At 38.2% G+C, this 24755-nt stretch overlaps 1 protein-coding gene across 1 annotated transcript in view; it reads left to right on the forward strand.

The window, feature by feature from the left end:
* SGIP1 (SH3GL interacting endocytic adaptor 1) overlaps nucleotides 1-24755 on the forward strand; it is a 207200-nt gene that overhangs the window by 152363 nt on the left and 30082 nt on the right. The window contains exons 18-19 of the mRNA XM_079904139.1: nucleotides 3151-3278; nucleotides 4251-4377. Of these exons, the coding sequence (XP_079760265.1) occupies nucleotides 3151-3278; nucleotides 4251-4377 (255 nt within the window). The remainder of the gene's footprint in view (nucleotides 1-3150; nucleotides 3279-4250; nucleotides 4378-24755) is intronic.

A 24755-nucleotide genomic window follows, 5' to 3' on the forward strand; every position in this document is an offset into this window, starting at 1 on the left:
CTCTGTTGGACAGTATTGTTTTAGGGCTTTTAATGTGCTGGTCACCAAAAAAGAAATGCAGTGTGAAACCATTCCCACATATGTTTAATACTTTCCTCAAAGCAATGGTATAATTGTGTCCTAAGGAACACAAGTTGGGAAAGACTGATTCTTCACATATTTCGAAGTGCATATATTTTAATTCATTTGATTCTCCTCCACAACATTGTGATGTATTAGCCTCATTTTACAGGTAAGGAAACGGATGCTGAAAGATAGCACTTGCCACCGTTACAAAACAATAAATAGCAAAGCCAGTATCTGTCTGACCTCAGGTCTGTTGGATTCGATTTACCACTTCTCCCCCCCACTCCCCTCCCCCACCCACGAGCACACACACAAAAAGAGAGATGAAAGTTGAAGTCATCCTTATGTGGTTCTCATACCAAAGCTATGATCGAACTCCAGGTTGAGAGCAGCAGATGGATTGAGAGCGTGTCAATGGTTGCCAACTTTTCTGAACTCACAAAACTCAAATGACGTACATGTGATTTTTAAAGTTAAACGATGTTGTCCAATTATTTTCCAGCATTGTTCTTGGGAATAAACACTGCTTGAAGGGAAAATGAAAGTATAATTGAAGGTAGAAGAATGAGGATAGAGATGTACAAATAATAACCCTCTATATTCTTGCAATACAAAATAATTGTGTAATCTCACAAAATCGTGTGAAACGTTAGTACAGTTGTGAAATACTCCTTAGGCCCTGACTACTCTCTGCTGAATGTGTGTATTCTGTCAAGCAGGTTTTGCTTCTTAAACACTCCCTTAGTATCTTCTAACTGCACAACGAATCAATGAAATCAATTCAGTAAAGAAAAAGTGAGTAAAACAGTAAAGAAAACGTGCCGCAAAAGGAAAAGGAAACCAGTTAACTAGCCACTTTTTTCCTTGCTTCTAGTCGTACCTGTATCAAAAAACAATCTTTACCATCATCAACTGCCTTCCATTTGTGTAGTATTTTATAGTTTAGTAAATACTTTAATAAGCATTGTCCATTCCAATTGTGACAACCCCTTTGCAAAGTAGAAACATGTCTTATTTTTTTAAAAGAGGAAGCTGAGGCTCAGAGAAGTCAAGATCCCACAGCTGATCTTTTCCCGAGATTGACTCAGAAGACTATTTCTTGGAAATAGACCCATGGATAGACATTTTGACCCACTCCTATAGCATGGTTTTCCAGCAAAGTAGAACCCTCAAAAAAGCTCCATAAAACTTCCTGACAAAGACTTTGCTGTGTAAAGATTTATTTCCCATCTCTTTGCTGTCACTTCTGTTTTCTGAAAACATCCTGGGTATAAAGAAAACTTTGTAGTGGGACCTGTCAAAATATACCCTATTCTTTTATTCAGAGAAGATTAGCCAAAGACTAAGAATATTTATATTGAGAGAAAAGTATACAGTCTATCCATGCGAAAAGAAGACCTTTGTGCAAAATATGGGGCTAAGGTCCACCTAAAGCTACAAGACACTGCATTTAAAAGCTCAGGCTTTGTAGTTACATAGACCATTTGAGCTACGTGACCTTGAGCAAGTTACTGAATATCTCTGAGCTTTACTTTCCACTGAGATAGTAGAAGTAAGTACCTTCCTCCAAAGCTTATTGTGGGGGTAAAATAAGATAATGCATGTAAAATGCCTAACATAGATGCTGACCCAATAAAATAAAAAGTGAGTATACAATAAAAAGTTGGTAGTGGTGGAGAGGAGGTATCGGTAGGGATGGGTGGTAATAATTATTAGGGTTTCGCACCGATGAAACTACACTTAGAATAAGCAACACAGAGAAACACAATGCACTCAACATTTCAAATTGTTTAAACAAAGGAGCAAGATTTTCACCTCCAGGACATGTCTAAGATGGGAGCAGATGCTGAGGTGATGGGTTTTGCTGCTCAACTCCAAATCTCCTTGAGAATCTGAAAACTGGACATGGAGGTGCTGGTCTAGGATTCTCCAGAGAACAGAGTTTTGTGACATGTTGGAGGGGAGGCTAGTTGGGGAGAGATATTTTCCTGGGGCACAATTTCTTAGACTTTTCTTGGAGTGATTTGATACCTGTGCTTCTAATCAAAGTGAAAAAAACCTCAGGAGCAGTTGGAAGTTCTCTGACTGAACAAGAACAGTTTGGAATATTGATTTGACTTTCTTAAGGTTGTTAGCCAAGTAGTTTACCCGTGTATCCCGGACAGATGACTGAAGACAGGCAGACCCCTGAGTCTAGAGACCTCTCTGGTGTGCTCATCAGCGTGCATGCCAACCTCTGTGTGTCCTCTGTGTTTCACATGCTTGTCATTGACAGCCAGAAAAGTAAATCCAAGGGCTCTTTTAAAAATCATCACAAAAATCATCGCAGGCAACCTCTACACAGACAGATTCCTACCTAGCCACGTTTGAAAAATAAAATCCTCTAAATTCAATGTGTTTCTGTTAAGATTCTACACACAAAATATGCATGTACCATCTAATTTACTTTCTTACATTTTGTCCTTTGCTTACCATCAAGTGTTTGCTTACATTTATGAAGTTAGCACTCATATCTTGAAGCACAGTAAGAAGGATACTTCTCTTCTGTGTTTTATATACATAAATATTTATATATATATATATATATATACACATACACACATATTTATATATATGTATATATACATATAATATGAAAAATCTTTTTTTTCAAGTTCTAACCTCCATTTTCATCTTGGACATAAATAAATTCTGAATATGCAAAAATCAAGAGAATTTATCATAAGTTTGGTGTGTACCATGGTCAAAATGAAGGATACCCGCCCACCCAGCCAAAAGAGTCTTAAGAATATATTTTCTGTCACAGGGAGTAATAAAAGGATTTACCTTTCACTGGGTGTCACATGACAACAAAAGGCAATGAGCTTCAGCTTCTGCCATCAACCTAGTGATTTTTTTTCTTTATTGAAAAAAAAAACAAACCCAAACCCCATGTGCTACAGAGTTGACTGTACTAACTGCTGAGGTGAAAAAAATGGCTGTGATTGACACTGTGTTGGGGAATGGGGAAGGCGGGATCCAGTGATGACAGCACTTTTGGCCACCTGCGTTCCTAGTCATTTTTAACACCAGCTTGTTTTTCAGGTGCATCATCCCCTGCTCGGCCAGCCACCCCCTTGGTTCTTTGCAGCACCACGACCCCACCTCCACCTCCTCCCCGGCCTCCGTCTCGGCCAAAGCTACCTCCAGGGAAGCCTGGAGTCGGAGATGTGGTATGTTCCCTTCTGCCCTGGCCTGCTCAGAAACATCCAGTGGGAATGACAAACAGGAGTCCAAGTGCCTGAATGCGGGTCATCTCAACTTCAGGTCTAAGTCTTACTTACAGTGCTTGTACAAATGGCCCTGACAGGTGACATATGAAAGACAGTCACTGCAATCAGAGTGTACGTTTCAGTTGCCCTCAAATCTCTAACATCTTTCAAGCCAAGGTCGAAAATAGTAGGAATAGGATCCTGGGGCCCTTAGTTCTTCTACAGTGGGTTTGATGAAAATTAAGATAATAATGCTCAATTGTGCTAAATCCTTTAGAATGGGAGGTTTCCTTTCACCATATTTATCTGATTTTGGAAGATTCCAAGGGAGGGCAAGTCCTGATTTCTGTCCCCAGACTACAGAGAAGTTACCGGTGGTAGGCACACTATGTGAACATAAAGGACGGTGGTATGACCCAATGAGTTTTTTCTGACATTTCTTGCATCATGTTTTAAGGCTGAGGGGTGGGAAACATTCTGTGTGAACAATTAAGAGACTTCTGGCAGAGGTAAATTTCTTTGGTATCTGCACACAGGAGTCACAGACTGGTGATGTCCCTGATACCTAGTTTAGCTAGCAGAGTACAGTATTCTGTATTCAAATATCTTTCAGTGGGTATAAGCTCTCACATTATGTTACTTGCTTAACTCCTGGGGGCATAAGAGGCCATCCTCCTGAAACATCACTGACCACACCCCAGACCTCAGCTTCTCTAAATGTGATGTTCCTGTTGAGTGCAGCGCATTACGGTTGGTGGTTCCTCTAGCTCCATCCACAAGCTCCTGTACAGATAGAATCAACTTCAGTGTAAAAATGGTGCCACCTGTTCTCTTTTAAGAACCTGAGTTGTCATATCTGGGGCCGGGAGACCCTAAAAACATGGAGGGCAGACCTGTGAATCTAACTTTCCATTTCTTTTCTTCTCCCTGCAGCCCCGACCTTTCAGCCCTCCCATCCATTCTTCCAGCCCTCCTCCGATAGCACCCCTAGCCCGAGCTGAAAGTACTTCTTCAATATCGTCCACCAATTCCTTGAGTGCAGCCACCACCCCGACAGTTGGTAAAAATTATCTCCTCTCTTCTAATCTGTTTGTGGTTTTGACTGGCTATTATTTATGATCTGAAAACCCTAACGCCCAATGTTTCTGATCAAAGTTGTTTTGCTGTGTGTTTTGCTACTATCATCTGACTCTTCTTTTAAAAGCACCTTCTCAGCAAAGAAGGCAAAGTGCTTTAAGTAAGCAAATAAGCAAATAAAAGAATGTGAACACCTGTGTTTTGCAGGAATTCTCTTATGCTATTTCCATACAGAGCTATTCATAAAAGTAAAGAAGAAATCGTCAAATAAGATCCTATAATTTAGATATTATTTCTTATAATGAAAATAGTCTCCATTGAGGGGGGAATGTTTTTTTAAATTCCAACCGTGTAACGCATCAGAAATCACAAAATTTAGAACTTTTATTTTCTTGAAGCTTTCATTTCTTCATCACTTTGGTTCTCCTTATGTTGACAGATGGTATAAACATGGGCACTGTGGGACGTGAGAAAACTTTTCGACATTTTTTGTAGTGCTTTTCAGTGATGTGCGGTCAATTTTCCCCAAGAAATAAGTCATTGCTGGCATTTTCAGTAAATGCCTTTGTGCCTCTTTCCTTATGGTGTGATGAAAGTGAAGAGTTGAGAATGGCTGCTCAGCTGGATGGTTTTCCCAGGTTTAAATGCCTCTTTTTGCCTGGAGTGTCTTCCCTCTTCCCAAGGCCGGTCTCTGTCTACACCTCTTTACCCACCTTCCATAGCTCCTGCTTCCTCTCTCATGTTTGCATGGTATCTCTGACCTGGGCTTTCCCATTCCATTTTTTCCCATTGTCTTCCTTTATTGTCTGAATGCCCTCCAAGTCTCCCATATTATAAACCAGCTGGCTCATGCTGCATTGCTTGGGAGAATCATTAACCAAAGCTAAATAAATTCCTGCTGCTACTTGCCAAAAAAGAGCACACTACAGAGTTGCCCATGGGAGGAGTAATTTGATCAAAGCCTGAAGCTCTTCTGGAGAAGAAATCCCTCTTTTCCCAGGGAAATAAGTTAAGGTGTGCCTCTTAGGCCCCCAAAGAGAATTTCGACCATATCACGTGCTCTACATTTTTAATCAGATCAGCCCCAAAGAATTCTTCAGATTTGGTGAAAATATAGCCAGTTATCCAATTTCATATGATTCGTTAACAGACAGATATTTAACACCATTTATATAACCATGTCTATTCTTTACCTGCATCATCAGCTGGGGCAATTCAGGGCTCCCTAATTTTAGATGCCTATTAGCTAGTTTCTCTCTGGGTTTTGTTGTTGTCGCTGTTTTGTTTTGTCTTTTCTGTAACTTCTGACCTTATTTTTGAACTCTCTTTAATACTCTTGATTGCTACAGCCATTTCCCCCACTCCTGCTTTGTTGTTTTTCTGTTGTTTTTTCCTCAAGGTCATTTGTTCCACTCACTCTCTGTGATTTTCCTGGTGGTCCAGAGAGGAAAGTAAGGATAATAAACTGTCACTCAGAAAGCAGACCTCAAGTGACCTCAGATGACCATCTAACCTATTCCTTCAACTCATTGAGATTCATAGAGAAAATTGCACACACAGAGCATTTGACCTGTGGCCACGTTTTGTACCGTGTGTTCTCATGCTCCCTGCTGCAGAAATCTCAAATCCTGGTCAGTGACTCTGATTCTTAACACAGCTAGTATGCATTCTTTTAAGATGAACCACAGAGGGACTAAAAAGAGAAAAAAGCCACCTTAGAGGCTGGTCACATTGCTTCATTGCTGAGGAGCATTCTGATTTTATCTGTTTGGGTCTGTTATTTTTGTTTGTTTTTCATCTTCTTCACTCTCTTGTTCTTTATTTCCTGCTGCTGTGGGTCACCTGACAGCCGTTTCTCTCTGAAGTAAATACATTGTCAACGACCGCCCAGCAGCACCTTGTGTAGCATTGTTTATCTCTTTTTGGAGAGGATGTGCTTTGGCTGTTCAGCACTAAGGTGCTGACTGTTCATGACTGCCTTGGAACATCAACTTAATGTAATCAGATGGCTTGGGGGAGATAGATAGAATTTCAGCAGCAAATTCCTGACATCGATGGCTCAATATTTCCCTCCCTCCACCAAGATACTTTTCTGACATTTCCTGTGACACTTGTGCCAAAATTGGGACATGTGTGGCAGAAACTGGATACTTATTATTTGTACTTGCTTATTGCAAAGTTTAATGTAATTCAGGGATTAAATTTTTAAGAGCATGTCTGGTCTTCCTACACAACAATTCAAGTAAGAATTTGCTCCTGCCAGACTTCAGGCATAAAATCTTCTTCATGAAACCTGTGGTTATAAAGTAGTAAATCTGATGCCAAATGGAAAACAGGACTTTCTGTGCATTGTCACATTCAAATAATGAAGAGTCCCTTTGCAACTATATGTCGCTGAATTTAAGTTACCTTCAATCAGAAGATGCACTATTATTTTCCATATGACTGAGAAAGGGCGGAGAAAGCTGCCAGTTGAGGTAAGGTGCAATACTTCCTTATCATATTGATTTTAAGACCCATCCCATTTCCAGAGAGGTTAAAAAGTACACATAGTAGAATCAATGAAATACAATAAACTCCTTTTGTACTGAACAAAGCTCACAGGACCTTCACTATTTGATTTGGGGGGAAGAATCCTATTAATATTATGTGAGTAAAGAAAGTGTTTAAAGTTATTCTATTGTCAGAAACAAATTCCTAGACATTTAGAGATAGAGATAAACAGGGAGTTATCTCTAATTGTATATATCCAATTTATTATTTGTTTCTTATTTCTATAGGTGATAGTCATTTTTTTCGATGTTTGCAAAACCTTCCTTTGGTACCCCAATGCAAAAAGACCACCCTGAAGACAATTTTTCTTCATTGTTAAATTCACTATGAATTATATTCCTTCACTGTTAATTATGCATTTTTAAATTACATCTTTAACATCCCAGGAATCTGTAATGAATGAAAGGTAATCATTTACGGGCATCAGATGGACTTTGATGCTTCCTTTGGTGTAGATCTTTGAGCAAAAGTGATTTGTATTCAGTACAGGAATATTAGTCATAGCATTTAAAACTTAAAATATTTCCTCCAAGTCTTTGTCTCTCTAAGCTGGGTGGCAATTCTGACTTAGATAAGCTTTTTAAAAAATATAACTATATTAACATCAATTATTCTGGACAAAAAGAAAGACCTTTGGAGGTGGATATTCTTGATCCCAATTTTAAATTCTCACAGTTTAGTATTTTTTTCCTTCTGCCTTTTTTTTTTTTTTTTTTTTGAAAAGCCTGTCTCCAGTACTGACTTCCCTATCTCAGATCAATCTGAGGCAATTTCCATGGTTAGTTCTTAAGGAAATTTTTCTTCTGTACTTGATTTGAGTGTTGCCCTTATTTAAATTAAGCACAGAGCTATGCAACCACCCATTTTTAAGTTCTCTGATTTATTTAGTATGTTTTCTTCTAAGCGCTCAATGTCTACAACCACAATAAAAAATGATAGCCACCCTGTTCAGCCCTTACGAACCATTCTTTTGTAACTTCAGCTCAAAGAACAAATGACAGTATTGGAGGCTCCTCATTTTAAGGAGATTGTAAACAGAAAATTAGTTCTTCAAAAGAAAGGAATATTCTCCACCATTCCCCACTAATAGGTATGAAAAGGCACTGTTACATTCAGTTTCTGCCAATGTAACTTTTTTGTGTCCTATTTTCTGGAGATATTATGGGGTATCCTTCTTAGGGCCAGTTCTTTTTCCTCTCCTACAGATATTATAGGAGTTGCATTTGCTTATTCTAGCCACCAAGGAAGCCACATGTATATTAAAAGCTGATTGACAGGTGCTATCCTAGAGCCTTAAGAATTGACAAAGAAATAGTTTCCCTGCCTTATTCACTAAGTCTAAGGAGGCAAGCTAGTAGAATATTTTCCAAGAAGCAGAGTTTTTGAAATAATTTTACTACCCTCATCCATTTCCTTATCTTACTTCTCTGCGTTCTAGGGAAAATTCTCCCTTACCGGTCTTTGTACAGAATTTATTCAATTTTCTATTAAAGTTATAATAATACCCTTCAGACGTGTGGCACTGATTGATCTAAATCACATAGAATAAAACTTCAATTGTCTACATTTGTTTGTTGGTGAGGAGGGAGACCGTGTACAGAGATCCAGAACGGTTGGGATTCAGAGCAACTGTTGTGACCAGTTTACAAAGACATTTGGCCATGCCTGATACCATAGCCAAAGATGGAATTACAATAATGCTGTTCAAAATTAACAATCCATAACTACCAAGTACAGTGCAAGGCAAATTGAATTTGGATATTGATGAAGTTGAAATGGGATACTTCATTCAGGGACCTCAGATTCATACTGTTGCATTTTTATGGTCTCATTAAAAGCTTCCTCTTTCCCCATGGGGAGGAAGGTGCATGCTGGGTGATCCCATTGAGCTGTCATCACTCTGTCCAGAGGTTCTGTTGATGGATATATGTCCAGCCACTTGAGAATTGTGTCTGAGTGAAATACACCTGCACGAGTCAATTATTAATGATAGTGCTTTTAACAACTCCCTGAAAAGGTGGGGGTGTGATTTCTTCCATGGAGCTGACTTCAGTGAATTCACAGATGCTAACATCTGGCATTTTTTAGATTTCCATTTCTTCTCATAGGCTCATCATGAAATAAGCACATCACTTTTTTATACCCTTTCCATAATCTCAGTGTCTTAGGTTTTGTTTCCTTTTCCATTAAAATCATTCCTGTGTTTCGATCAGTAAAGTGTGTTGCTTGATTTCATTTGAGATTTGTATTTGTGTTTTTGTTTTCCATTCCTTTATATTTCTTTGGTTCATAGTGTCAGAAGATGATGTTTTTTATGACAAACTGCCCTCGTTTGAAAGGCGCTGTGAAACGCCTGCAGGTATGGTGCTAGCCGAGTGATCTCTAGATATCTAGACTTTAAAAATCCAAGCCCTTATGCCATCTGAATGCTCAACTTCATGGACATGCTCCTCGCCTCATGAGTGTCCAGTGCCGATCAGATGCACCGTCTGTTTACTGTTCATCGTGTAACTCATGCCACTGAAATGTTTTTTGAGTGAACATTTTATAAAGCCGCAGGTTGCATGACAGTTTCTCAGTGAAAAGGTTCCAAAAAGGTGAGATGCTATTGCTTTGTGAATTTACAGAAGGAGGAATAATTTAACTGCTCAGAATTATGTGTCCAGTGACGGCTTTTTAATTAAAAATATAGTAGAGCACCGTTAGTAATCTTGTTTTCTCTTTGGTACGTAGGTAAAGGGTGTTTTGTGTCTGGATGCCTAAGGTGATTCCAGGGGAGGGGATGGAAGAAATATGACATCTTCCATGAACTTTCAGTTGATATGCAATGCTGTTGTTATTGAAAACCTCAGCTAAGTTTTATATAACCTATAACTCCGAGTTCATCTTTTTGAAAACATAGAAGGGGATGACATTGAAGATGAAATAAATACAGCAATTGCTGAATGACAGTTTGGCCAAACTCGTGCAGTTAAAATATGCTGACGCCCCTGCATGGCCAGGAAGACTTCTGCTCCATGCGCACCAGCACCGAGTACCAAGCTACCAGCAACACGTGCCCATCCCTTTAGGCCTCCATAGCTTTGCTTTTGCTTTCTGTTTCCCGAACTGAAAACAAAATAACAATAATAATAGATTGCCAGCCTTCCCTTTTTCCTGCACGCTAACGGCATGAAGTGCCTCTGCCCTCCCCCCTAGTGAGATGAATGACCTGCTCTGTAACTCATACTGTGTCCTTCTCTCTCCCTCTCCTTAACCTTTCCCATCCCGCTTCAACTCCTGGCCATGCAGAGAATGAACAGCCTTCCCTCGTTTGGTTTGACAGAGGAAAGTTTTATTTGACTTTTGAAGGTAAGTAGTGCATAGCATACCAGATTCTAATTTATCCTCCCCTCGTGCCTTTTCCCCATTCACATTTTTAAATCCCAATTCTCTTCAAAAGACCTGGTCTCACTTTCTATATAAAAATGCTATGGCTACTTCGAAAATATTAAATACTAAAGAAAATATTCCATGAATTTGGTTTGTACGGGATCTTCGATTTTTTCATATTAAAAAATTAAAGCTAATTTGCAGTTAATATTGGTTACTTAATTAACTGTGTTAAATTGAAAAAAAACAAACACCTTTTTTGGGCAAGGAACTTAACTCTGTCAACCAGGGCTCTTTCTTAACTCTTTTGCAAATGCAATGCAACAAATATAAGGACATTTTTGGTTGGAATTGGAATTTAACTTTGCTTTGGATAATTAATATTTCAGATACAACGTCCATTATTGTAAAATGTAAATGTGTAAATATTCTTATGACAAGGAATGCTGCATAGGAGGTCAGAAAAGTGAGGAAAAGAAAAAAAGTATTTTAGTAAGTTCTATTTACATCTTCTGAAATGGAAATTGAAACTGGAATGACTAGTAAAATGTACAGCTACCACTGGACTTGCCATTTTAGAAGATGAAAGAAAATATACATAAATATAATGTCAGGTATCTAACCTCAATGTTGGATAATTTGTTATATTCTGTATTAAGGATTAGCATTCTTCTGTTTTATATTTAAATTCTAAATCATTTTAACAGGCCAGGCATTTGATAAAATGGCCTGTTTAAACTATTGTATAGGAAAAATTAAGTAGTTCAACTTAATTAATGGACTATCTTACACATATCACTTAAAACTCTGCTTTCTACGATTTTAAATAGCTAAGTTTATCTTGGGATAAAAAGTTGGCCAAAAAATATTCTACTCTAGAATTGAACCTAAATATTAAACATCTTATATTTCATGACAACAAAAAGAACTTTCTTAACTTAAGTGTGTGTTTTAGCACAACTGTAAAAAATCAGAATGACTGATACGGATTTTGAAGTAGTTTTTGTGGTGTGGCTTTTTTCTCTTAACAGTGACTTTTCCTTGCAAGATGGTCCCAGAGATGGAAGTCCTTAGCTTGGAGTAGCTTGGGTAGCAACAGGAAATATTGTATTTCCAGTGAGTCACTGACCAATCAACCAACTCACTAATGAACTTTGCCTTATGAACTTATTTGGAGATAGCTTGAGATGCTTCACACCTCCAAATTTAACTTAACAAGAGAGATAGAAAAGCATTAGATGATAGTTCTAACTCAGAAGAGTTCCAAAGCTTGTCTTAGTGGTTTACTTTTATAAACAATTTCATTTTTAAAAAATTCACTGAAATTTTAACCTATTTAAGTTGAGCTGAAAAAAAATGGTGAAGGTTACGAAAGGTGGTAACTGTTTAAATTCATTCATCCAGGAGTATATCCAACTGAAACTATCAAGTATTCTTCTGAGATGGAAGGAAGGGAAAGATATTTCCATAACAAGTAGAAGATGTGACTGTTAGATATTTGAATAATTCTGTAGAGCATTTGAACATCAAGATGTTTCCAGAAATGTGCTGTCCCTCTCTTTGTTTAACTTATTTAACTACAAAATCATCTTGTATCTGGTAATGGAAAAAAAGACGACCTACAGCCATACATTCTTGAGTGTCACCTCTCCTCTGTGCATACAGCCACTTGCACTCTCCTCTCAAGAGAGCTCCGTGCTCCTGTTTACTAGTCTCACTCCCACCAACCTGTGGGACTGTCATGTCCTTAGCAACACCCTTCTCTGCATTCCCAGGCTCTCTGCCACACTCGCCCACCTGTTTCCTTAACTGCATCCCAGCTCTCTCCAGGGGCCATCTCTTCTCCTCTAGCTCTCTCCACGGAAAGTTCCTTAGTCTTCTGTGGGCCCTGTGTCATGGGACTATGAGTTCTCCCAACTCCCCATTGCTACTTCCAACTCCCACTCCCCATAATGTAAAGCAGCCATCTGCTCATTCTACCTTTTACTTACGGCCGTCCACCACTGACTACGGAGCATTCCTCTGCGTTCATCTACAGGCTTAGGGATGCTGGCAGCCCCTTTTCACCCTCTTCTCCACCTCACTCCCTAGCTTCTTTTTGTGTCATAGATTCGGTGGGGATGATCCACCCAAGACCCTTGCTCCAGGGCCTCTTGTCTTCTTCAGTTCCAATAAACTTTCCCTCCACTCATTAACCCACACCTCTGGCCACATCTTGGAAATGGTCCCTACTGACAAGTGTCATTTTGGCTATCTCAGAACTAACCATGTGTCCCCCTTCCTATACTCCTATACAATGATTCTTTCATTCAACAAATATTTAGTGAGTACTAAATGTGTGTGCCAGCACTGTCCTAGGCACTCCCCTGTAGGGAACAAAACAGGAAAAATTCCCTGTCATCATGGAGCTTACATTTTAATGTGGAGAATCAAAAGTAAAAAGATAAACAAGTAAAATTTACAGCCTAAGTTCTACAGAAAAAAAAATAAAATAGGGAAGGAGAATGGAACATATTGGGGGTGAAAATAAATAAATAAGAGGACCTGAGGTAATAAAAGTAATGAATAATAATAACTAACACCTGAGTTCTTACTATGCAAAAAGTACATTTCATCTACTATCTCATTTTATCTGCACAACTCACTGATGAGGCAATTCAGATTCAGCTAACATAAGTCACTTTTGCAAGATCACTCAGCCAAGAAGAGGCAGAGAAGGGATTGAAACCAGGCTCCTAGCTGGAGACCGAGGCTGATGCTCTGCTCCACGTCCATGATCTCATTCAGCCTTCGCAACAGCCCCTTGAGATAGGTGATGCTCGCAGGTTTTTCCAACTCTCCTAACATTCCAGCTTCCTGGTCCCCTGACTACACCTTATCTTTGACCTTGTTGAAACCTCTAGTCTCATGTCCACCCCACTCTCGTTCAGTCCACTAGCCAAGCCTACATTCAAGTTTTCTTCTTTATCCAGGTTAGACCCCACAGAGGAAAAGTATGTCTCTATACAGTGGGATCTACATTTTCCTCTTTGGAATTATGTAGTCCATGTGAAAAAAGTAACACTTGGATATTTTTAACTTCTGACTTCCTTCAGTAGGTTATTAAATATCCCTGCTTAAAACTTGGTAAGACATAATCATAGTCATGGACCACTCAACTTTCTTTGCCCTGACAATAGTAATAGCATCCTGTAAGAAGCAAACAGGTCAAATTTTTCACATATGACCAGGAGGATAGTAATTCATTCATCTGAGAGTCACTAAAGAAAGAAAAATTGAAAGGCATAACCAATTTTCTGGGAAGCAGCTGTTTTGCTAAATTCACAATATTCTTCAAGTGGGAAGTGTCCGCTAATTGCCCCTACCCCACTGTAGGCCCTTTTCAATCAATAATGCAGTAAAGTTATCGAGTACCCAACTCTGCAAGTCACAGTGTTAAGTACAACTAAGTTGGGGAAACAATATAGAAACATAAAAAGCAGTGATACAAGACTGTCTTCATTAAAAATATTAAAATCGCACTTCCTAGCTATTCTGAATTTTTCTATGTAAAGTACATTGTCAATATAAAATGTAAAGCCCTTTCTATTCATAAATGAAGGTCACAGTTTTTAAAATAGCCTAAACCTGTGAAGAAGATTCAAGTGGAGCTGAACCTGCAAAATGTTCCACCAGGTAGATCTGCTGAGGGTTTCAGAATTCACTCGACCTCTTCACAAGAAATTAATGACCTGGTTCTGAAAATCTCTGGGATTGACCAACATGCTGATATTTCACTTGTTCCTGTTCTTTGGGGCAGGTTCCTTGGCTCACATGTTTTGTGTATGACTGTCATGCTGGAGATAGACAAGAAAGTCAGTAAAAGAGAAGCCTCTCTCTTTATTCCACTCACTCCTGACACCAAACATGTGGGGTGTTTCCCTTCACACTGAACAATTCTGACGTAACTACCTGGAGTTAGGCACACCCCACGGCTCAGTCCCACAAGGCTGCCCCCCGCTTTACCCACCAGTCACAAGTCCCACAAGTCACCTGTACTTCTCATGGACTGCCTGTAAATTGAGGGCTCTCCACAGCCACCTCCTGGGTTTTGATAACTTGCTCGCACAGCTCACAGAACTCAGGAAAGAGCTTTACGTTCTATCACCCGTTTATTCTAGAGGATACAGCGAAGGCACAGGCAAATGAAAGAAATGACTAGGAGGAGGTATGGGGGTAGAGGCACGGATCTCCCATGCCCTCTCTGGGTGTGCCGCCCTGTCAGTACGTTGATGTGTTCACCAACCCGGACGCTCTCCAAACCTCAGTGTTTAGGGGGTTTATGGGAAGCTCATTATGTAGGCACAGTTGTGTGAATCATTGACTACTGGTGATTAAGTCAATGTCCAGGCTCTCTCCTCTTCCAGAGGTTGGGAGATGGAACAGAAAGTTCAACCCTTTAACCAACCAGCCCCCATCCTCCAAGAGTCACCTCCTTAGTATGGACTCAGGTATGGTTAAAAGAGACTTTTTATGAATAACCCCAAAGCCCCCACTAACCCTCTCACTCAAGAAATGACAAGGGTTTGAGGAGCTCTGTGCCAGGAACTGGGACAAAGACCTAATATGTGTTTCTTAACATCGTAGTCAGCAAAGTGCTCCCTGTTTTAGCCCTGATGTCCAGGCCAAATTATGAATGGGTTGCTAGGGATGATGTGAAGGTACAGAATTCATATCAGAATTCTATCCAATTAAATACTTGTGGGAAAGCTTAAGAGTAGGTGGCAGTTTCTATCCCAAGTCACCAAGCAAAGGGTACCCTTTAGTGAAAAGGTGATTTTATTTGGATTCAGCATATCCAGAGTACTGCTGCTTATACCAATACTGCTGATGCAATATCACCAATAAACCCTTACCATGGCTCTCATCTTCTGCTAATTACTCCCTGGCCACAAACTCATGTAATCTACACAGCAACTGTGTGAAGTGGGCACTATCGTTATTCACACTTTACAGATGAGTAAACAGAGGCACTGAGAATTCAGGTTACTTCCCCAAAATAACACAGCTAGTCAGTGGGTAAATCGGTTCAGAGGGAGTTAGTGTTATGTTATAAATGCTCCTAACCACTATAATATTCAGATCTTCTCTGTGCCACTCAATAACTATGTGATCTTGAGAATTTAATGTCTCTGAGTTTTCTGTTTTGTAATTGTTAAAGTGGAAGGTATAATACCCACCTGGTAGGATAATTAGGAAAATCAAGTTAAGATAGTTTGTGTGTGTGTGTGTGTGTGTGTGTGTGTGTGTGTGTGTGTGTGTGTGTGTGTGTGTTTGGTTTACTAACATACTACATGATATGAAAGGCTTTTTGGTTTGGTTTTGGGTTTTTATAGACTTTATGTTTTAGAGCAGTTTTAGGTTCAAAGTAAAATTGAGAGGAAGGTACAGAGATTTCCCATTCACCCCCTGCCCTCACACATGCACAACCTTCCTCATCCGAGTGGGACATTTGTTACAATTGATGAACCTACATTGACACAGGGTAGTCACCTAAAGTCCATAGTTTACATTAGGGTTCACTCTTGGTGTTTTATATTCTATTGGTTTGGACAAATGTGTAATGACATGTATCTGTAATTATGATATCCTACATAGTTTTTTCACTGCCCTAGTCCTCTGTGCTCTAGTTATTCATTCTTTCCCAGTCCCCCAACCACTGGCAAGCACTGATCTTTTTACTGGTTCCCTAGTTTTTCTTTCTCCAGAATCTCATATAGTTGGAATTATTCAAGGTGTAGCCTTTTTCAGATTGGCTTTTTTCACTTAATAATATGAATTTAAGATTCCTCCATGTCTTTTTATTACTCGTAGCTCTGAAATGTTTTTATTTTTCATACTTTGAATTTTCATTCAAACTGAATGAGGAGAATTAAGGGAAGGGGCCAAGAAGGTTCTGTAGCTAAGATGCATTTGTTTATTTCTGGTATTTTCCTGGTCTCTAAAGTGACCTCTTGGGTCTCTGGTAGTGACTAAGGCCAGGAGCTTCCTTTTGTATCCCCATCAGACTCACCGATGGTGTATTTTCTTCTAATATGGTCCAAAATACACAGTTCTTTCTGAATGTGTCCCTCATGCAAAAGAAAATGAAGATAATTCAATAATTTTAAAATATGTAAATGTTGGACAGCCTTTGCTTTGCTCAAGATTGAAGTCTTTTATTCCCCAACAAAGGAAATGAACCCTGAGTTTCAGTCACACTTGTCTGGGTGCAAGAGTAGATTAAATCGTAGTGTTTCTCATCTGATTGGGGTTACCAAATGAAGAACAAATAAGAACAGCACAAGGCCTTAAGCCCCACAAAGAAGAGTTGTTATGTGTAGACAATTTCAAAACCTGAAGCATAAGTTAAATAGTTCCCTAGATCAGGAAAAGGGAACTAGGGTTAGTAATGAATAGAATAGAAAAACTAAAGACTGTTCATTCTTGTATTTCTTCTTTCAGTGGTTAACAAGCATTCCCTGAGCTGCTCTTAGCTATCAGAGAGCTATCACACTCCCCTGTGAAGGAGTTATGGAGGTAAAACAATATGGCTTCTTCCTTGTAGGAATTCACAAGAAATAGAAGAGTTAGGATTTTCTATAAAAGGCATACTGTAGTGAATGTCATAATAGAATTTTAAAAACACGCTGGAAATGTATGAGTAATGGATAGATTTTTTTTAACTGGGAGGAATCTGGGAAAGCTTTTTAGAGACACAGGGACTTTGACCTGACTGACAGTAAGGTACAAGGAGGACTTCAGACACCTAAGATTGTTCCAGTTTGAAGAATGACTTGAGCAAAGGCGTTAGGGTGAGTGATATCCACATCATACCCAGGAATGATATCTACATTATATTCAGTAAACACTGGGAGAGGCTAGGAATGTTTTAAGAAATGATCTTGAAAAATAAGTAGAGATCATATTCCAAAAGGCTTTCAATACTGAGAGAAGGAATTTGATTACAATCTTTATGCAAGGTGGAACTTTGAGAAATTTTGGAGAAAGAAATTGGTAGGATCATCTTTGACTTTTAGGATTAGAGGCACAGAGAAATTTGGGGATTTACTGAAGCAGTTCGGGAGAAGTAGGAAAGAACCGACGGTACCGTTTTCACGGAGAGCTTTGGAAAACACCATTGAGGTAGAAACATCTGACATCTAGTAGGTTGTGGAAAATAAGTGAACACTTCCATTCTGAGACACAGGGAGAAGGGTACTGTTGTAAACCAGGAGAAAGGAGACTCCAAGAGCACTAGATTTGGTCAGAAAAAATGAGTTTCTTTGGAGACGTCTCAGCTTTGAAGTCCTGCACACCATCTATATAGTATGAGTCCAGGAGTAAACAGACTGTGGAAACGTGGGAGTTATTTGCTTAGAGGTGAGGACTGAATCCAGGGAGGTAAGGGTTTAGCCTTGGGGCAAGCCTGTATCAGGAACCATATGGGAAAAGGAATGCATTGTAACCTGGAACTTGCTCCATTGTATCTTTTCTTTAAATAGCCACACAAGTATTAATGGTTAATTTTGAATGCAGGATATTTAATGGACAGGTTTTTGTGGTATATATTAAGTGCCTAGATCTTTTGCTCATCTGTTGTCTCTCGGTCACTCGTGTTCGGGGGAGAGCGCCTAACCGGCTCACCCGGCTGCACTCTGAGTATGACCGTTCACCTAAGTAACAGATAGGAAAATTGCAGACACCAAGCCTAGAAGGAGGATACCAGCTTCTAGAAGGCCATTATTGCAAATACAAGTTAGCGTAGAGGTGACATCCTGCCTCTTTTCCCTGACCGCTGCCTGTCCACGCCTTTCGTCCTCTCTTGGGCGTGTGTCCTTCTCATCTGTCTTGTAAGCTTCTATCTCTTCCTTCTGACCCACAGACGTGAACACTCAAAACTGACCATCATTTGAGACTGAAGGAATCTTTAATATTTGTTGAGTACATCAAACAAAAACGTAATGACTTGTATAAACCTTACAAATAATTGAGTAATAAATTTTGTATTTCTTGGCTTATAAATAGAAAGAAAATTGTTTCTTTTAATAGGGCACTTCATTTTTCTTTTTCCATGAAATAGGAGCTCTTGCAATAAATTTTAAAGTTCCCTGCCTATCCCCACGGTAAACTTATATAAGTCATGTTCAAAAGGAGCAATTAGTTGCTTCTTATGACATTATAGAGTTTCTAAACTCCTCCTCATGGTAGCGGCAATGTGTCTAGACATGCTCGCAGTTAATATTCTCTAGCAGGAGTTAGGACTGTCTACATATGTTTATATGTATGCGCACAAAATTGATTAAAATGCTAAGGTTTACCATGTTTACTAATTCTACAATAAGTAGGTATCTGATAGGGAAAACAATGAACACATTTGTAGAACACGGCCTTGATAATATTGCTATAAGGACAAATATTGTTGTGGCTGTATTCATTCAGTCAGCAAGTAATTACTGAGCCTCTACTATGTGTTCAGTACTATGAAAGATACTGGGGTTACAGTCGGGAACAAGAAAAACATGTTTCTACCTTCATGGAGCATAGAAAAGACATTAAACAAGTTGTTACAATAACGTGCAGAGATTGTTATAATTCAGGAGATAGGGTGTTTTGGGAGGCACCGAGCAGAAAGACAACCTGGCCCAGAAGTTAGGGAGAGCTTCCAGAAGAAGAGACAGGCATGACTTTTAAGTCTACACAGAGTCCGCTTTAAAGAAAGATAAAATGTTTTGCTGAGTTAGAGTTCTAATAAAAATCTTACATAATGTATAAATGTTAATCTAAAGGCATATTGGGTATTATCCTAGATATTAGAAATAGACAAAGTCCCCATTTAATTTATATTAGTTTACTTTCAGTGTACACACATGCATGCACTCACACATATATCCATAGAGATAGAGAAAAATATATGGAATATATATATATTTAGAGAGAGGGAGAAAGTGTGTGTGTGTGTATGCGCGTGCGTTGGCTTTGGAATTAGCCTTCAGGGTCTAAATTATAGTCTAAGCATGATGTGACTTTAGGGAAGCTACTTAACCTAAGTCTTGGTTTTCTTCTCTGGAAATTGGAATAGTTATGGTATTACTAGGAAATAGTAACCTATTTCATAGTGTTGTAGTGGTTGTAGTAAAGATTAAATAGTCAAGTACGAGGTCAGTGCATGCAAAGTGCTCAATAATGATTTGCTATTACCACCGTTGTCCACCTTCCCATATCCCTGGACTGCTTTGTTTAGTTATTGCCTGCTTTGAAGAAGGTCGGGTTGCTGCATTCTAGTCTTCCACATAAAGAATCTGGCAACTCAATCTGCTGTGAGCTGCTACATGGCCCCCTGCTCTTTGTCAGCAGGGACAACGGGCCCTCTTTTCTGGCTGCTTATGGAGCAGGAGAATCCCGTGGAAGCAGGATGTGTCCTCCTGCTCTACACTCACCTCCTACCACCAGCCTCCACCAGAGCCAATCATTAAAGCTACCTCGCTGAGGCTAATGATCTGCCTGGTGATACACTCCTCGGGATGCTGTGTTCATGCTGATGGGAGATGTTGGAAGAAAATCTGTTACCATTTCTTTTATTAAGGAATTTGTAAATCAAGGTATTTCAGCAAATTTGACAAGTAACTTCAAACTTCCTGAGAAAAGAGTGGAGAAGCTGAGAATCACCAGAAGGATCTATTTTACCTTTGCATAGTTGTGAGCCTTCATCATGCATAGCTTTTTTTAAACTAAAGTGTGGTTGGTGTACAATATTATATGTTACAGGTGTGAAATATAGTGATTCACAATTTCTAAAGGTTATACTCCATTTCAAGTTATTATAAAATGTTAGCTATATTCCTTGTGTTGTACAATATATCCCTGTAACTTATTTTACACATACTAGTTTGTACAATAGTCTTTTATTATGTGTCTTCTAAGAAGAGCTGTCCACAGATGGAGACAGCCCATACATTGTACTCCTGACTCTGACCCCCCCAGACAGAGAAAAGGACCTTTGATTTACCCACTAGAGAGAGGAGAGCTGACACAGTGAATGAAAAAGGGATTCAAAGAGGTGATGTCAAGACTCGGGAGAATCTCCCATTTCTAAGCCCTTTTATGTATGTGGAATGTTTATATTTCATCAATATCAAACATACTCCTAATGGACTTTAGTCAATTACTTGTGAAAGGCCTTTGTAAACTATAAAGTACTATACAAATATAATCATTTCTTAAAATAATTAACATTAATGAATACTTTATGTTGCTAAGAATTTTACATTCATTGCTTTATTTATTAAATCAAAGATTGATTTAAGGTCATCAAAATAAGGCATTAAGATAAGTCATTGCCCTTAAGATTTTAACCCTTTTGTATCTTCAACTATTTTGCAACATGTATGTGGCAATAATCTCTGCTAGAGTGTAGAATTTCAGCAGACAGGAATTTTCATGGACGTGTTCCTTTTCTGCTGGCTCTGCTGTACTGAGTCACCAGGATATTAGTAAATATGGCCTTGGGGCTTCTTTTCCTGCTGGCACATTCACACAGACAGTGTGTGCAACTTACAATTGTGTTGCTCAGTCTTATATTCAGAGTAACTGCAACATTGCTTCAAGATTTGATTTAGAGGCTCATTGAACTATGCCTTTGAGAAACACGAAAGTTTTTTCTGGAGAAGTATCACAAAGGAGCAAGGGTGAGGTTAATTTTTCAAAGATGTTTTGGTGACTTTCCGGAGTTGCAGTCATCATTGTAACGGGTGAGTCCAGGAAGGGGAAGAATGAGTTACTTAATGTTGATTACTCCTTTCCTAGATTTTGCCTTTTTTGGACTCTGCTCACAGCCCATTCCCCAGGAAACTGGTGGCTCAAATAGCAGGCTTTCAGGCAGTCAGACTAGGACCGACAGCATTCTTTATGCCTCTCCATTCATAAATATCAAATATCATAAAATTCAAAATTACCAGCATCTACTTTTTGACTGTAAGAACAGAAACCATTCAAGAAATAAAGGAGAAATGTAGAAGCTTCAGAGTTATTTAAGATCCTAGTATAACTCTCAATTTCTTTCTTTTTAGATTTTTATGTTATATTGGAGTATAGTTGATTAACAATGTTGTGTTAGTTTCATGTGTACAGCAAAGTGATTCACTTATATCAATACATGTACATGTATCTATTCTTTTTCAAATTCTTTTCCCATATGTTATTACAGAGCATTGAGTAGAGTTCCCTGTGCTATACAGTAGGTCCTTGTTGGTTATCTATTTTAAACATAACAGTGTGTACATGTCAATCCCAAACTCCCAATCTATCCCTCCCCCACTTCCCCTCCCCGTAACCATAAATTCGTTATCTAAGCCTATAAATCTGTTTCTGTTTTGTAAATAAGTTCATTTGTATCATTTTTTTTAGATTCTGCATATAAGCAATATCAAATGATATTCGTCTTTCTGTCTGACTTACTTCACTGAGCATGATAATCTCCAAGTCCATCCATATTGCTGCAAATGGCATTATTTCATTCTTTTTAATGGCTGAGTAATACTCCATTGTATATATGTACCACATCTTCTATTTATAATATTTTTTGCCACACTATCCCTAATCATGCTCATTATATAAAATTTAGAAAAACAGAAAGCTATAAGAAATGAAATAATCTATAATCTAATAACCATAGATAACCACTGTTTTGGTGTATTTTATTTCTAAGATTTTTCTTGTGTAGGTGACTCGTGTGTGTGTGTGTGTGTGTGTGTGTGTGTGTGTGTGTGTAGTTTATATTTTCATACAGTATATAAGTATGCATTCTCTTACTTTAACGTATGATAATGTCCCCCATGCCATTAAACTGTATTTGAAAATAGCTCATTGTTTTATTCTGATTGTGAAATTGATGTAAGCACATTACTTTTTAAAACTTCAAACAATATGGAGAAGTATAGATAAAAGAGTAAATACAGAGAAAGAAGGAAATCCTGCTATTTGCAACAACGTGGGTGGATCTTGAGGAAGACAAATACTACATGGTATCACTCATATGTGGAATCTAGAAAAGAGAAAGTCAGACATAGAAACAGAGAGTAGAAAAGTGGTTGCCAGGGGCTGGATGTAGAGGAAATATGGAGAGGCTGGTAAAAGGGTACAAATTTTCAACTATAAGATGAATAAGGTCTGAGGATCTAATGTATAACGTAGTGGCTATAGTTGATGGCACTGTATTGTATTGATACAAGTGAAATTTGCTAAGAGAGTAAGAACTTAAATGTTCTCACAAAAGAAATAAAGAAGGAAAGAAGGAAAGGAAGGGAAGGAAGGAAGGGAGAAAAATATGTGAGGTGATGGACGTGTGAATTAACTAGATGGGAGGAATCCTCCATAATGTAAATGTAGATCAAATCATCACACGTACACATTATATATCTTACAATTTTATTTCTCAATTGTACCTCAATAAAGTTAAAGAAAAAAGATCCTGGAACTGAAAAAAAAGAGTGAATACAATGCTGAAATCATACGTGTGTGTGTGTGTGTGTGTGTGTGTGTGCGCGCGTGCTGCCTTTACTTGATCCCAAAAAGCCATCCATTGGGATGTGCTCCATTGGTTTAACAACACTTCAGGTGCAAAATAAGCTTCATTAAAAGTATAAAGGCATTTTTTTCCTAACTAACAATAACAGACAAATTGCAAGCCACTATCTTCAGTATAACCATCAGAAATTGAATCTAAACATTTCAATTTCAGAATTAAAAATACACCTAAGTCACTCTGGCCATCAGCAGTTATATTTAATATCACAGTGACTTGGTGCTTTTTATACAGCATGTTCATAATCTGGATCTTTTTATTCTCTTTGATGTTTATGGTTTCATTTGGGGGCACATCAAAAATTCCAAGGTTTTTTCTGCATTCGTATTCCTAAGTTTATTTATAAATTGCCAAAAGGTAACTTTCTTGAAAGTCAGCCAGAAGTTGTTGACAGATACAGTTTTAGCACCTGAGTTATATATTCTTTCATGATGCATAATTCAGTCATAACCTACTTGTCCCATCTTTCGAAATTCCATGGTTTACTTTTCAAAGAATCTGGCAGTTTCTCCTGCCTGCCATTGCATAGCTTGGTGTGTGACAGTTTATCTTCTGTGTACAAATAACTTTTCACTTTATTACTGCATCAGGTGGAATCTTTAAAAACAATTCTTAAGGGAAAATAAGGGTCCAAATTTAATCACATGAGAGGCTGTCAATTCAAATAACTCAACTGAGGGGACCTCGAGATGAGCTGATCACTTCTAATCAAGGTTACATTCCCACAAGTACAAGCAGAGACAACTCTGGAACATGTTCTGTTAGCAGCTGCCAGTTTTCTTTTGACATTGATTACAAGATGCATCTCAATTTCAGAAATTTTAATATTTTCATGTTTTCAAATTATGTTTCTTAACAATCAAGGAAGTATGTACGGTTTTATGCAAATAGAAGATAGACTCTGCTCTATAACCTGCATTCAATAGTAGCCATTTAAATTTATGATATGGAGTGTTTGGGATATGTATGTGTGTGTATTATACATATACATCTATATAATCATGTTAATGTTTCCATAGTATTATATTGTATGCATGTACCTTTCTTTTATTAATGGATACTTAGGTTGGCTTTTTCTTTTCTTTTCTTTTTTTTTTTTTTTTTGCTATTGTGTGAAATGGTGCAGTGAGCAGCCTTAAACCTATGTCCTCACGTACTTGTGTGAATTTTTCCAAAAGATAAACTGCTAAAACTGGAATCACTGTGTTAAAGGGTATGCACATCTAAAATAATACTACATATTGCCAAATGTCCATCCAAAAATTTATACCAGCATTATGATTAACATTTTTTCCATGCACTTAGCAACACTGAGGTATGTCAGTATTTCTCATATTTTCCAATCTAATAGGTAAAATGTGATATGTGATTGTTTTTAGCTCTATTTTTAATTACTGAAAACCTTTTAATATCTGCATAGCATTTTATTCTGTCATGAATTGTGATTTATTTCACTTCAGTTATTAGGCATTTAAATTGCTTCAAGTTCTCCCACATGCCATGAACATCTTTGCACATAATTCTTTGGCCTTAAGACATTTTCTTAGAATAGATCCTTAAAATTGGAATTATGGGCTAAATTTATGACACCTTTAAAGGCTCATGATACACATTGCCAAGCAGTTTTCTAGAAAGGTTATACCAACTTTTACTTCCATCAACATTATATTACAGTGCCTATTTCATTATGTTCTCACATGCATGAAGTATTGTTTTTTTCAGATCTTTTCTAATCTGAAAAGATAAAAAATTATTTCTCTCTTCCTGTTGTATTTCTTTGATTACTAGCGAGGCTGAACTTGTTTTCAAATGTTTAGCCATTTATGGTTCCTCTG

The sequence above is a fragment of the Stenella coeruleoalba genome (genome assembly GCF_951394435.1).
Source record: "Stenella coeruleoalba genome assembly, chromosome: 1".
In the NCBI taxonomy this organism is placed as follows: Eukaryota; Metazoa; Chordata; class Mammalia; order Artiodactyla; family Delphinidae; genus Stenella; species Stenella coeruleoalba.